General features: G+C 46.4%; 1 protein-coding gene across 1 annotated transcript in view; it reads right to left on the reverse strand.

Moving 5' to 3' along the window:
- CROCC2 (ciliary rootlet coiled-coil, rootletin family member 2) overlaps window positions 1–16,209 on the reverse strand; it is a 1,301,560-nt gene that overhangs the window by 721,250 nt on the left and 564,101 nt on the right. Inside the window, exons 18-19 of the mRNA XM_078665477.1 lie at window positions 3,067–3,260; window positions 2,262–2,389 (exon numbers count right to left, since the gene is read on the reverse strand). Of these exons, the coding sequence (XP_078521603.1) occupies window positions 2,262–2,389; window positions 3,067–3,260 (322 nt within the window). The remainder of the gene's footprint in view (window positions 1–2,261; window positions 2,390–3,066; window positions 3,261–16,209) is intronic.

Here is a 16,209-nt window from a genome sequence, read left to right on the forward strand (position 1 = left end):
GATGTGGTATGCAAGTATCTTTACATCTGCGTTAATGAGAGATAGTGGCCATTAGGACATTCAGTAATCTGGCATTTTGTGCAGCTTAAGAAGGGTATTATCAACTCTGCTCAGAGTGTGGGGGCAGCAGGTGTGTGTTGTATTATTATTATTTCAGATTTATAGAGTGCATGGCTACCTAACCACAGCTTTCCCAGTGTAATGCGATGATATAGCTACCCAAGGACATCCTGTGTGTTACTCCTGAAGTCACTTACTAAAATAGACAGGTTTTTAGCCTCCTATGGAAGATTGGAAGCAAGCTACAGATTGATGCAGTGACCCCCGTATGTTAGAAGAGGGCAACGGTGGACTAAGCCATGCATTGAGCGCCATGCGGGAAGTGCCATGCCCATACTGATTCATTGCGGTGACCCTGTATGCCAGAGGGAACCAGCACTTATGTTATTGCTACAAGTGCACTGAGACTCATGATCGCCTTAGAGGCGTTCCCGTATGCCAGGAGGGGCCGCCAGGATATAGGCGATTGCAATGGAGTTGTCTGCATTTGAGCTGTAAAGTACCTCGGCATTCTGGTAACCCCGTATGCCAGAAGGGGCTGCCAGTACTAACATTGCCAGGGTGTTTGTGCTGTTGTCCTGGAAGAGACTAAGGCTGTGATCAGCAGGTCGAGACCACACAGATAGAATTGCCCCTGGATAACCCCAGAGAACTGCAGAGGATGCAGCGAAAGACATCACACCCTCCTGGGGGGTTCATTGAGGATCTGAAGGATCAAAACTACCCCCCTAGCTCACCACGCCCTTGCTGCTCTGAAGAGTCTGTGCTTGTCGGGTGCCACTGTGTGTTCTGCAAGCAGCCCGACTTTGCTGAGCAGGATCAGCACTCTCAAATGCCCAGGGTCAGGGCATTCTCTGCAATGCTGAACGCTTCTGTGCTGCAGGAGTGGGTAAGACTTGAACTGGACCTGTTGGGTCCCAGAGGACTCGATGCTGATGGTGCTGCAGCACCATGGAAACTTTAGACTAATTCCTTAAGAGCTCTTGAGTTCTGCATAGCAGTGAGCATCTCTTGAAAGCAGGCACCAGTAAATGGGGAGAGTTTGAAATAAAATACTTATTTTTCTTATAGAAACAAGTATTTGACTGGACACTGATTTATGGATAGTACTGTGTGCACTTTGAGTTATGAGTAATATTCGCCAACCTGCATTTAAACTTCCACACCTTTAACCCCCCCCCCCCCCCCCCCGGGTGGGCCTTGACTGCTTGACCACAGCTACCACTGAGAGTCAAAGGCAGAAGAAGTACTTGGCCCAGCTGCTCAGTATCCATAGTAAATCGGGCCCCAAGACTTCAGGAGTAAAAGGCCTCAACCAACCACGATTTGGCCCAGTGCCCCCTGCGTGCCCTGTGGCCCTCTGAAAGGGGTTCCGACAGCAGCAATACAAATTAGCTAAATTCTTGGTCCCTCTCTTGGGCCTACTTTTTGTTATGCTTTTACCTTTTTTGGGTTGGTAACCCTACTTTATAGGCATTTATAACTACAATGAAGTTATACTTTCAAATGCAAAGTGAGGAAAACTTAGTGTTAATCAATTTTATAACTGCACACAGGGTAACCAATTTCCTATAATATCATGTGCTGGTGGTATGCTATTATGTACTGAGTAGACTGCTTCCTACGAGACACAGTATGACATAACAATATGGATTATAGGTGAAGTGAGATCCTTGTTTTTATGGTACACGAGATGCCATCTCATGCCTCGTACATGTACACAGGCAGCAGTAAGATCCCTGCTTTGAGTGTTTTTAAACTCCTATGAAGTGGACAATGAAGATGGTGAGAGTTCCAAATATAAAGGGTACTAGAATAGGGGGCAATGCTGGAGTACACAGTGAGTATTAGAAAATGTACAGTTACCATATATGGAGGATCCATGAGAAAGGGTGAAGGCAGTGCACCTCATTAGCCAAAGATACAGCTTTTAAGTAGTGGACTATCAATAGGAAAGAACCAAACATACACTGAATGCAGGGTGCTAGAAACGGAGAGAGAATATACAATATTGGAGAAGTAAGCAAAAGATATTGAAAGGAGCACAGGCAGGGCATCAGACAGGGTATGAAATGTAGCCCAGTATAAGGACACTAGAGTGGAGCAGGAGACTCAATCAAAGTAGGACACCAGAAAAGGTGGGAAACCCAAACACCACAGATGGTGCTAGAGAAGGAGTTAGAGATCAAAACAAAGGCTACCTTGAAGAGCTTCCTTGGCCGCAAGAATATTTCGGTGTTCTCTGTCCAGCTGTGCCTTACGTGCCTCTACTTGGGTCAGCAATTGCTGTGTTTCATATAGGCTGGTTTCAAGGACATCTTTTTCAGCTCTAAAATATGGACAAAAAATTGGATGAGATTAGAATAAGGAGTAAAGGGTAATAAGCGAGTACTACCACTGCCAGCTCCAGATGAATGAATGAGAGCTTGAGAAGCAGAGACCTGAAGATGAAGAAGCGCCGTGAAGGGGTCCAGCGATCAGAGACTGCATGAGATGAGGGAACAAGTGCACTAAATGGGCGAGTGGTAAATGATATAGTGAAAGTTACTAGAAGTTAATATGCAGAATGATGTGGAATATATTCAGATTGCTGCATGGAAGATGCGATAGAGGTGGGGGTGGATGAGAAGAGTTCAGGAAGCTGGGTAGTGATGGATGGCAGAACATTAATAGTTCTAGGGCAGTTGTGAATGGTGGAGTGTAGAGGATACCAGGATACAGGCAGATGATGGAATGTTGAGAGTCTTTAAACAGTGCTGGATGGTGGAGTACTGCGGGAACGAGGACAGCGACGGCTGAAGTGTGGAGAGTGCAAAGACACTCCTGGATGATGGATTGAATGTTCAGAGTAGTAGGGTAATGGTGGGTGATGGAACAAGCATGTGGGAAGCGATAGGTCTACAAGTATACTATTCTGAACACCTCACACATTATTCATGCCTGGAAAGTCTGATGAATCATGGGTTGCCTTAGATTCTCTGTTGGCTTTGTTATCTGGCAGATTACCTTAGAGTGGCCAGCTCCTCCGACATGGCCTGATTTTCCCGATCCAGTGCAGTGAGTTGGACCCCCAATCCTGCGTTCTCCTTGGTGAGCTCTTCTTTCCTCTGCACAGCACGGAGCAGAGAGTCACTCTGCATGTCTATCTCTCGACGGCTTTGCAGGAGCTGCTCGCTGAGTGCCTGCTTCTGGATATTCATCTGCATACAGTGGGGAAAGCAGGAAATTGATTTATGATTGGGAAGCAAGGGGAAACATCCTTTACAACGCAACTTTTACCACGCAGTGCCTTTACGGCGTAACTTTTACAACGCAAACCATTACAACGCATTGCGCTGGGGGGCGCTCTAGGATAGGGAATACGTTTAATTTACTGTCCAACACCTTCCCTAGTGTCCACGGGGACTGGAGTTGGAATAGTAAATTAAACTATTCACTATCCAGCACCCCAAATCGCTATGCGTTGTAAAGGTATGCGATGTAAAAGTATGCGTTGTAACGTCATACATCCGAAGCAAGAGAAACAGAAAGGCAACAAAATGAAGCCTGCATACAAAATGACTGGGGAAGAGTATTTCTGCGTTGGTAAGCTCCGCGAACAACATATGAGCCCATTAGCTCATTTAATGTGACTAAGATTACCAAGTCTTGGCCTGCCCGAGATTCGAAAGTTTGATCTGCTGATGACAGTAGATATCAACAGTAAGGGGGTTTAACTCAAGCTGAGGTAGTTTGCCAACATGTAAAAGAAATATAAAGGGAAACGAAGACTGCAGGTGGCTGGGCACATGCTTGTAGTGTCTTAGAGAACAGAAAACATGACACAACCCTGATGACTAAGGAAAACGTAGGGAATGAAGGTAAGGAAGGAATAGAGAAAGAAAGACATTGTAAGAGAGAGGATGGTATTCTGGAAGGGTGGAAAGACTAGCAGAGAAAGTCTAAGGAGAGAGGAAAAATACGAGAAAGAACAGAACGTTGAAAAAAGAAAAACAACTTTACAGACTCTCCAGGTTCCACAGTACTCCTGGTCAGTGAATTTATTAATCAATCAAATTGCATTTTGTTTTGTAGACATACACAAAGACCTTCACGATCATAAACACATTCCTTAGAATGTCACCAAGCAATACAAAAGGAAAACGTCACTTCAAAAATATTAAATGCGCAAATACAAATGTTGCATAACACCTGAAAGAAAGCATTATAATTGTTTTAGCCAGGTAGCTAACGTTCTTGCTGTTTAATTGTCCGTGGAAGCCCCCCAAAAAACATGTTTCTGAAATACGACCGAATTTCATAAACAAGCGGGTGTTAGTCTGCACGTGCACCAGGTTAGTCCTTTATATACTTTGCAGACCCAAGTTGTATGGGGCAAGCTTCCTTCAGCCTAGCTCGGATCAGAAGTTATTTTACACTCAAATCCCTTTTTTTGATACAATGTCATAGGTAGAAAAATCCTTCTAACATTTGTCACTGTACCCTTCGCAAAAACAGGAATTGCCATTTTTATTCTCCCCAACCTTTATACTTTACCAAGAACTATAGGAAGCCGGGTGTATTGTCGTTTACAACTACATCCGGTCTATTGACTTTCCCTATTTTTAACTTTAAAAATGATTTAACGTATGTATAATCTATAAGCAAATCAAAACGTAATAAAAAGATCCGATTTGTTTACCCATATAAACATATAATTATTTTATTGCAGATGCAGATATAGATAGTAGCCTATGTGGGAAAATAGAGATTGGAAATGGGCTGCAGCAGGGATGTGTATTGGCTCCCCTGCTGTTTTTTTTGTTTTTAGCAGATTTGCCATTGACCTTGGGGAATGCCATTGGGGCAAGCCCGAAACAAAACGGTAAGCATATTGCATGCTTACTTTATGCCGACGATCTGGTGATTATGGACCAGACCGAAGTTGGCCTGCAAAGGAAACTGAATATTTTTAAAGATTATTGTTCCAGGAACAAACTTGTGATTAATATGGACAAGACCAAAACCTTGAGCTTTGGCCCGGCGGAAAACTGGGTTCTCATGGTGGATAGGGACAGAGAAAGTGGAATCGGTTACGGAATACAGATACTTGGGGCTATGGTTTGAGAAAAGTATGAAATGGAATACTCACCGAGAGGAGTCAAAACTAAGAACCTCTGCATCGATTAGCGGCCTGAAACTGTTCAATAAAGCCTATGGCGCAATGTCAGATAGACCAGTGCTAAAAGCTTATTCGTCATCGTACCCCCGCAATTTCTGTATGGCACAGAATTGTTATATTTAAGCGGCAAGAAAGACTGGGATATCGAGGTAGGTAAAAACCTAAAAAAGGTATTTACACTTCCCTTATCAGCAATGGTCTAGGCTGTAAGACTGGAATTAGGATTGACTTCATGGGGTATTCTAGCCTGTATGGCCCTACTTTGCTTCTGGCAACGCCTAGGAGTAGGCGAAAACACCAAAATATCTCAATGGTGTAAAAACGAAATACAGAATAGCTAACTAAAATGGGCAAGAGAGATTAGGGCGATTATGACAAAGCTATGTTTTAAGATGGACGTTAATGTGTGCCCCACTATCTCTGTGGTTAACATTGATAAGAAGATACTTAGGTCGTTGGGGAAGGAAATATCTCATGCACAGGACCAAAATGATCTTGCAAATAAAACCTCAGTTCATTTTATGACTGCGGCATGAAAAAATTATTAGTGTTTCCCCTCTATTGATAGGTTACCGGATTGCCGATTACGAAGTGAGGTTTTGAGGGTAAGAATTGGGGTGAACCCTTGTTATATAAACAAATTGGTAAAGTGTGCAATGATTGATAAGACGGGAAGATGCACTTGTACCTTGGGCACCCAATGTGATCTGCTACATATTTTAATAGATTGTGAGAAGCTCATGGATCTACGAATTATGCTCTTAAAACCAATATTTAAGAAATATGAGATTAAAACAAGGGCCCAGGTTGTGACCTTGATGACTGAAATGACCTATTTAGATATTGTCATTGCTATTGGGAAATTTATGCAAAGAGTGAAGGCATTTTTTATACTTTTTAATGAGTTTTAGTAACAGTATACCCGCATTCTAGGAAACAGTGGGTTTTTATATTGAATATGTTTTTAAGATGTATTTTAGCGTGTTTATTGAATGTTCTTTTAGATGTACTTTTACTAAGATATGTATTGTTTGTGGACCAATGGTTCGAATAAACGTGAAGTAAAATTGAATTGATAGATTGGAAGAAGCTGTGGGGTGTTCAAAGTAAGTTGCTAGAAGATCTGAATTCATATTGGTTAAGAACAAAATCTTGCAGATTCCTTTATGCAGGACACCAACTTAAAAAGTTTGCAATTGCGTGAGATGGTAAATGATTTATGGGGTGCCCCCACATGGGCAGCTTTTTTTTAATCCTCTGAGCATATAAAAAAATACAAAGGTTTTGGCAATGGGTCAGACAGTTAGAAACAGGTCGCTAGCTTAAAATCCCCATGGGAGCCAAAACATGTATATTGGGTATACAGGGAGAATCGACCCCAGCTATGAACTGCGAATATCTGTTTTTCTGGATTTAGATTTTGGTCCCAATTTCATGCTAATCTAGAGTGTGTGTGAAGGCCTATAAATGTCCCTTGATATGAGCTAACTACTGGACCTGTCCCGCAGGGGCACTGTCACTGTTACAGGTTCACAAGTGTAGTGAAGGGTGAGCATACTATGTTTCTGCAGTGATCTTAGTGAGGCAAGACCTTTTAGTCTGTGTTACAAGGGTGGTGGCATACTGTTGCCCACTTATTGAAAGTTCAGCTGGTACAGGGGAACCCAGATCCCTGTGCAGATATACAGAATGCAAGCATATGCGTATGTATGTGAATGGTTTGCAGGTTACCACACATTATACATTTCTGAGTGAACCAGTGTGAGTGTGGCCTTAGCGTTCCACTTTGGAAGCCCCTATTCTGCTTATGTGCACAGGGTGGAGGTGAAGTTACTGTCCAAGACAGAGGAAGTGCATTGCTGTCATTCCTGAGATTGAAGGGAGGGGACATAGACACTGAAGTCAAATAAAGAGGTGTCAAGCTCCCCTCATAAATTTAATGAGGTCCTTTCACTGCAGAGAGCCATTGATTAGACTCCCCAAATACTTCCATTTAGTGGATGGGACTGCAGTTCGTGTTGTCAGAGTGTGAAGCGTCCTTTAGATAGAGGTCAGCTTTTTATCTCTTCCTGATCAAGGTCATGGGTGGCTGTGATAGCCAGATGCAGAATAACCACACATCTATTTGCCTCTATAGTGGAGCTCCAGTTTGGAAACAAACCTGCTGTGAGGAGCATCACTCTAGACAAAGGTGGAGTCTGTGAAACAGACTGAAAAGTACACTTGAAAATAAAACTGACTTAAGCCTGTTATGGAAGTGCAGACAAAAAATACAGATCCGTTGTCAGTTGTACCTGTGCAGGAGCTGGCGCTATTGATCCTCTTGTTCCAATTCCAAATTCCCTTCAACCAAGGAAGTGGGTGCTCCACAGAGTACCCACAGGACTACTGTACAACCAAGACTGGTGTCTCCCTGAAAACCAGTTCCCCACAGGTGAGGGGGCATGGGATGGAGCTTAATCTGGCAGAAGAACTGCTCTTTGTTCTCTCCTGGAGGATCCTGCCTACAGAGGGAAGTATTGAGCCAAACATGCAGGAGGAGTCTATTGGTATGTGCAAGAGTGGTAATCCCAGAGCTGAGGGTCTGTTGGACCTGGTCCTCTTTGCAGGTCAGCCCCCGCATTGTTCGCCTTCACCTCCATTGTTTTTGTAGCCACTTTTTGTTGGCATTTAGGACTATGCACACTTTGCCACTGCTAACCAGTGCTAGAGGGCTTGTGCTTGCTCCTTTAAATCGGGTACATTTGTCTTACACCCAATTGGCACATTTAATTTACTTGTAATTACCTAGTAAAGTGACACTACTTCTACCCAGGGCTTGTAAATTAAATGCTACTAGTGGGCCTACAGCACTCGTTGTGCCACCCACTTAAACAGCCTTTTTAAACTGCATCAAAGTAGCCTGTTTTAATACATATAAGACACCCGTGGGGTAGCCCTAAATAACCCTGACCTGTCCATTGAGCATGGGTGCGTAGTATTTAAAAAGTTGGACTTGCACTTTTAAGTTTTACTTGTCCAGGAAGTGACAAACATAAAAATGTGTGTTTCACTACTGGGGGCCTTCTTCTCCCATAGGATAACATTAGGCTACCTTATTACGTTTAATAAGTGATCACTTTTTCCTGGGAACAAGTAGATACATCATGTTTGGTGTCTGAGGAATTGCAATTTAAAACCCTCTTTAATGGTAAAGAGGGATTTTAAGTCATGGATGTAATCAAGATGGTGGTCCTCCCCTGACGCCATGATTAACTTACAAACTTGCTGCTATGCTTACCACGCTCCTTTTTTCTTCCCATCTAACATATGATCCGTAGCCTGATATGGAATTCATCTCGATGTGGAGTAGCGCTTTCAAAACTATACTTACCGTTGGGATAATAGTGCTCCCAACCTGGAGCACTATTATCTAGCGTCCCAGCTGCAGTGGGTGGCAATATGGGTGGAAGGTCGATATTTAATAGACACAGCAGGATCCGAACAACCGTTTACAGAGCGCGCCATCCTCTACACATTTGGTCTATTACCCCAATTGCTGTGATTAGCGTTCCGATATTTTAAAAGAGCTCTGTTCCTTACTAAACATATAAAGTCTTATGCTCCCGCAATTATGCTGCTTGGTACACCCAAGGGAACTAGACTCACCGCAATGACTGGTCTAGTGCATTGGCATAAGGCGGGCATACACACACTGGGAGACCTCTACCTGGATGGGGAGCTTAGGCCATTTGGAGATCTGGCGCAGGAGTAGGGACTGTCACCAGGGCATTTCCTCATGCATGCTTCCTGGATTAGTCATCTACAAAGCAAATGGGGAGATATAATGCAAGAACCACAGACTTCAATATATACACATCATAAGAAACGGCGGGAACCTCACTCGCTTGTTTGACACACAGCAACAGATCAGAACACACTGCGTACAAAATGGGAATCAGAATTTGGCCGCGCATGCACAGACACAGAATAGAACACCGTGTTGCAAAGTCCCCTGAAATGCCAGGCTTAAATTAATTCAATAATACATCGAGCATATCTCACTCCAGAGAAAATTAATTGTTATTTCACAAGAGACCATGCACAATGTCCTAAGTGTCTCTACCATGATGTCGACATCATACACATGGTATGGGCATGTCCTAAATTACAGCAATATTGGGAAGAGGTAATATGACACTTATGGGACTGCACAAGTAGGCAGCTGTCTAACACCTGGGAGAAATGTTTCCTGGGATTATTCCCAAAAGACAAACAACACAGAGCCACAACTCGGTTTGTAGATCTGGATCTAATTGTGGCCAAAAGACATAACTAGACACTGGAAATCCCGTGAACCACCGTTAATATTAGCTTGGTCCCGGTCAATCCTCAATTAGACAAGGGCTGAAGAGGTATCTCTACGAAGGGAAGACACCCTGGGATTACATAAATACCCCATATCAGATAGCTGGAACTCGATTCTAGTATTGCTTCAGGTAAATTTAGATCCAGTGCACAAGTCCACAATTCCACAGCACTTGGGATTGACAGAAGGCGAAGTGGAGAGATTGGATATCCATTCTTTTGGGATGGAGGGGTGAAATGGTGCATGAGATCTCATACAAACAGCAGAATGTCATATCAGAAGAAATATTGGTCATGTGAAAATGCAGTTACATGTCATTTTTGGGCCTGAAGTTAGTATATAAGTTAATTAATAAATTCATTGATCTCTTGCATGTTATGAGATAACAGCAGGGTACAAGTTACCAGTATGGAATGTATAGAGTGTAATACGGGATTTATAGGCACTGGAATATGTTCAAATTTGAAGTATAAGCATATCTGTAACAAAGGGATATTTGTATCCCCTATATAATGATTGTTAGAAATCGGATTATTAGCAGGCTAAGGCATGTGCCAAAGCCAGGCAGAAACCACCACTCTAGTCAGGATAAGGGCGTTACACTCCTAAAATAACCCCTGCTCACCCTCTTGGAAGCTTGGCACGAGCAGTCAGGCTTATCTTAGAGGCAGTGTGTAAAGCATTTGCACATAACCAACAGTAATACAGTGTAAGCACTACAAAAGGACACCACACCAGTTTAAAAAATATCCAATATTTTTATATAATTAAGACAAGACCTAACAACGATAAAAATCCACAATACAGTATTTAAAAATACAAGGTTATCAAAATAGGCTTTAAAACAGTTCCTTGATGTCGATAGCTCTGTCCGGGGCTAACATGGCGTAGTGAGTAAACAAATCCAAACAGTTCTGGCTGACCGCGGCGTCGCCGGCCATCTACGGTGTGAGGAAGACCCGCAAACAGTACCTTTTAGAAATGCAGGACGTCGGCGACCTCTCGTTGAGCTTCCGAAACCACGGCGTCTGCACACGTCGGTTCCGGAGGTCGGTGCAGGAGTCATCTGGGCCCTCGAAGTCACACGTATTACAGGTTGATCTCCTCTAGGTTGGAGTCAGAAGCGCTGGCGTCGGCAGGTGTAAGTGCAGAGGTGTGGCGTGCTCAGGTCGCGGTGCGAGCAGCGACTCGGTGGCAGCGTCAGATGGCGTCGTCGGTGACACCAGGGTCGCGGTGCGAGATGAAGGCAGTGCTCATCGCAGTGCTGGCAGATCACGGTGCAAGGAGCGGCGGCGGCGTTGCTGAAGAATTGTCGTCGGCTGACGAACTGGAGTAGATGGTGGTGCGTCGGTGGGCCAAGGCTACGGTGCGGGATGAGGGTGATGCGTCTTGTAACTTTACGAGCAGTGCCCTCGAACCACGGTGCAAGCAGCGGCATCGGTTTCGGCATGGGGCGTCATCGTCTAGGGGGCAAAGGCACCGTCGTGAAGTGAGGCGGTGCGGAGTGCGGTGCCCACAGGTCACGGTGCGAGCAGCGGCTCGGTGGCGGCATCAGCAGGCATCGGTGAGACCACGGTCGCAGTGCGGCGTTGTGTCAGTGCCCACTGTGGTGCCAAGGCGTCGTCATGAAGCGAGTCGGTGTGGAGTGCGGTGTCCACAGGTCGCGGTGCGAGCAGCGGCACGGTGGCGGCATCAGCAGGTGTCATAGGTGAGACCAGGGTCGAGGTGCGGGGTTGCCCTCTGCGGTGCCTTCAGGACACGGAGTCGGCGCGGCATTGTAGACGTCGTCGAGTCACCTTTCCTCTGTTGCAGCACAAAACACACAGTCCCCAGTGCTGCGGGCAGAAGAGCTTGAAGTCTTCGCTGTTCCTACCTCAAGCCCTTGGAGAGACTCACAAATTAGGTTGCAGAAAGTCCAGTCCAGGCCTTTCACTGCCCAAGACAGAGGCAGCCACTGCAGGTCAGCCCAGCAAAGCACTCAGCAAAAGCGGTCGTTCCTCCTTACAGCTACTGCGGCTCTTCTTCTTAGCAGTCTTTTTGATCCAGATGAGTTCTAAAGTTTAGGGGTCTGGGCCCCAGTATTTGTATTTAAAAATCCTTTGATCCTCTAGGCAGAGGGTGTCTGTGCCCAGCCAGAACCAGTTCTGCCTTCTCTGGTGTGATTTCCTGTCAGGGGGTGGAGACGGCATTGTCAGAGGCAGACCACGCCCTTTGAGGTGCAAGGAAATCTCCTCCCTCTTCCCCCATCGCAGCCCAGGTCTATTCAGCCCTTTCCTGACCTACCTAGACTATCAGGAGCCACCCTTGCTTCCCAAGCCTTCTGTCATCCAAAACCCAGACAGGCAATCCACATGTAAGAAAGGGGAAGGTTAGGGGCTGGCAAGTGTGTGCACTGGCCAAGTCGACATGACACTTACCAACTGTGCGTAGACTCTGCACTGGCAGGTATGAGTTACCTTTTTAAGGCTACTCACGTGGGTGGCACAATCATTGCTGCAGGCCCACTAGTAGTATTTGATTTACAGGCCCTGGCACACTCAGTGCACTTTACTAGGGACTAACAAGTAAATCATATATCCAATCATGGAAACACCAATCCATAACACAATTTACATAGTGAGCATATGCACTTTAGCGCTGATTAGCAGTGGTAAAGTGCCAAGAGTCCTAAAACCAGCACAAACAGGTCAGGGAAAAATAGGAGGAAGAAGCAAAACGTTTGGAGATAACCCTGCAAAAAGGGCCATTTCCAACAATGATATAATGAACAATTGTGTTGGGCACTTTTAGAAAGTTGGCATTTTCTTATGCTAACCACTTGGTGTCGGCAGCCTGTTCCTCTGACACAGGTGTATTTCGCAGTTGGCCTTTGTGTATTCTTCCCAGAGGGTATCCCAAAGATGCTGGCAGGATGGGCAATCTCTGGCAAGATGAGGGTATGCAGCTGTCACCTACCACACTTTCACTTAAATGCGTTGGCTCAGCTCACACACAGGAATTCGGGCTAGCATTCTGTGCTTCCAGACAGACAGAGACCAGGGCTGGGATGCAGGAAATTCCAGGCACCTCTGTAGGGGGGATACTCCAGAAGCTTCACCCACTTCAAAGTAGGCACCAGGTACATATACCGATCACCCTCAGAACCACTCTTCAATACACTCCTGGACCTGAGGATACTACAGAAGATGGTCACCCAGCTGAGTGAGGCCTGCCTTGCTTGTTGAGAAGGAAGACTGGACCTGCTCCCTTCGTCCTCGGCTTATTGACTTCAAGGGTCAATTGAATAAACTCCTGGTCTGTGCTACAGGGACATAAAATCCAGAGGCCTCCCTGCATCTGCCCAGTTGACCTGTTACATAGACCTGCAACTGGAACTGCCTGAGCTCCGCTGGCCTCTGCAACAATGAGTCTCTGATCCCCAAGAGGTACCTCCTCAGGTTCTGGACCCTTGGCCTGCATAAGAATACACTCCTCAGCAGGAAATGGAGAAATCCCAAAGTTTTGGACTCTTCGCAACCACAAACAGGCCTGTTCACGCCAAGATCTTGCTGCTTCTGCTGACCATGAACGCAAAGCTTCGGTGAACCTGACTCTTTGCACTACAGCGACTGCCAGTGATGACTGGCAATGAGAGATATGCACTTCTTGCTACAGCATCAACAGCCTGTGGTGACTACCAACGCGAATCTCCAGCAAAGACCAACCACTACGCTCAACAGTATCTTCTTGCTACAAGGACAACTGTCCGTGATGCCCGGCAGCTCTTTGCGCTACAGCATATCTCTGAGTATACTGATTGGATATTTGTCCTATTGGTGTCAAATAATGTATTACATTTTACTCTATGTTTCAAAATTGGTGTTTTTTTTTTTCTTGCGTTGCGTTTTTACTTTATTACTGTTTAAGTGCTGCATAAATACTTTACACATTGCCTCTAAGTTAAGCCTGCTTTTGTGGCAAGCTACCAGAGGGTTAAGCACTGGTTAATTTAGTGACTTTTTGTGGTTCACCCTGACAAGGATTGTAGATGTCTGAGTTGGGTTTCATCCCCCTCAAACAACAACCCAATTTCTTCCAGGGTCTTTCTGACAAATACTGCTGAAAGTGCAACTGGCATGCTTTACACTAGAGCCGGTGATCATCAACGTAGCATAGGATTCGCGGAATTGTCAAAGTGTGCCCAAGCGAATTGCCTTGTCAACGGTGCAGTCACAGCTGGCACACTTGCTTTACTGTGTGCCAGAGCGATTTGCACCTCTGAAGAAAATACTACCAAGTCACAGCTCTCTCCAAGCATGCTACTAGAGATTTTGCTGTCACAGCAGTGGCACTTGCTCTACAGTGTGCATGAGCAGTCTGCACCTCTGAAGAAGAGACCTGAGTAAACACATATCCCAAGAGTGTGCCCAAACAGGTCTGTATAATGGCTAGCCCAATGGCACTTGAAATATGCGTGTCCATGCAGATTACACCACAATAAAGAAACTGTTGCCGTGAGGCATGTAAACGCAGTGCCTCCCGCGTCCGAGAATTCCAACATGGCGCCCGCGATCGGACGCCAGGAAAAGGAGGTCGGTACAAAAGGGGGTGGTGATGGAGGGAGCATCAGAACCAATCAAACACTCACACCCAGTCAAAAGATCTGGGTTTGATCCATCACCGTTCTTTAGCCCACTCCGCCACCCCAGTTCAGACATGGCTATATGCAAATCAGTCTGACCCTGTGTCTCATGGGAACAGTCCAGCCCGAACTGCCAAGCCATGCCTTCCCTGGACGGGAAACAAGCTTCCGAGGACCGGTTTCTGGCATTCCAGCCGTCTTCAGCCCGGATTGCTTGAATCCAGTGGCAAAGTGAGCAAGGGACTCACGTCTGAGCATACCCTGCCACACTTATGGCGGCCAAAAGCGGTACAAAAGGGGGTGGTGATGGAGGGAGCATCAGAACCAATCAAACACTCACACCCAGTCAAAAGATCTGGGTTTGATCCATCAACTGTTCCCATGAGGCACAGGGTCAGACTGATTAACATAAAGCCATGTCTGAACTGGGGTGGCAGAGTGGGCTAAAGAACTGTGATGGATTAAGCCCAGATCTTTTGACTGGGTGTGAGTGTTTGATTGATTCAGATGCTCCGTCCATCACCACCCCCTTTTGTACCGCAGGAAAAGGAGGTCGGCAGTCTAGCCCCGGAACACACAGGACTGCCGGCTCAGGAAGAGGAGGGATAAAAGAACGCCATGGAGGCGATCGGCTGCCTACACCGGTTGGAGGAGGTGAACCCCGAGGAGCTGGAGCTGCAGAGAGAGAGAGAGAGAGAGAGAGAGGCACCGGGAGAAGGAGTCCAGGAGGAGGAGCACCCTGAGGAGCTGGAGCTGCGGAGAAAGAGAGCAACACCAGGAGAAAGAGTCCAGGAGGAGGAGGACACGCCGACTTAAGAACCGCCTAGAGTCAAGGTCCCAGAGTCAAGCCGTCTGAGGAGAAGGAGGACGGCGAGGCTCCACCTGCCACGGTCCTGGAGGGTCGTGGCCACAGGCAAGCACCTTCCTTTTCGTATTTTTCCACGGGCTGGTGGAGGTTGGGGTGGTGAAAGACACCTATATGTGCATGTGCACCCAGCCACCTATTCCCTTCACGTGTTTACCCTACACAACACAGCCCTTTATTACACAACACAGCCCTTTATAACACAACCAACCTCAGGTGACAGGACACTAACTACCTCTGCCCATACATACTTGAACAGTGTCTGTCTTTTCCTCCGAGGACCCTGCCTATTAACCCATCTCCCTACATTCAGTGGGATTGGAAGAAGAATAGGAGACTTACTTACCTGCCGCCACCGCCGAGAGTCATTCCAGGCCTCAAAAAGACCTCGCCAGAGCCAACGCTCAAGCCGCCACCGCCGAGAGTCATCACCGGGCATTGGAAACCGCGCCGCCGCTCCGGGAGGACTACAACTCCCGGCAGACCTCGCGGCGGCGCGTGGAAGTGACGCGGAACGCGCCGGCAGAGCGCAGACAGCACCATAAAGGGAGGAGGAGACCCGCATCGCGGGACGCCAGCGGGACGCCCGGGGCTAAGCCCGGGCAAAGGGCGGGCCCTCATCGGCACAAGTCGGCCAGGCTAGGCCACCCCTCTAATACTACCCTTTTGTGCACCAGGGAATTACCTTAAAAATTGTCTCCAGCAAGTAGTGGTGTTCCAGACGCTGGTTGACCGCCTCCTGAGCCCTAGCTATCCAGACGGGGGTCGGTAAGCAGGCTACATAGCTTCTATCGAATCGCCCAGGAGCCCGGGATAAGGAGGGGGCCCACGTGGAAACGCCAACAACAGACAATCATACTGACGATTTTGTAAAGGAGTGAGCTGGATATCTGCACAAGTATTGAAGTAAGACTTTTTGTTTTAATCTTGGGAGTGATACTTTGTTAATTAAATAAGCTGTGGGTATAAGACTTTCACACACCCTTGCAAAATTATGCGTAAAATAAACCATCACTCGGCATCCGAAACACCAAAGAACACCATGGAAAACTACCTTGTCCAAGTGGTCAGCAAAATAAACAGCAAACGCAGACAATCGCTAGGTCTGTCCCAATCACCTATTCTTCATCCCATGAGCCCACCCACCTCCTCGC

This window comes from Lissotriton helveticus, chromosome 11 (genome assembly GCF_964261635.1).
Source record: "Lissotriton helveticus chromosome 11, aLisHel1.1, whole genome shotgun sequence".
In the NCBI taxonomy this organism is placed as follows: Eukaryota; Metazoa; Chordata; class Amphibia; order Caudata; family Salamandridae; genus Lissotriton; species Lissotriton helveticus.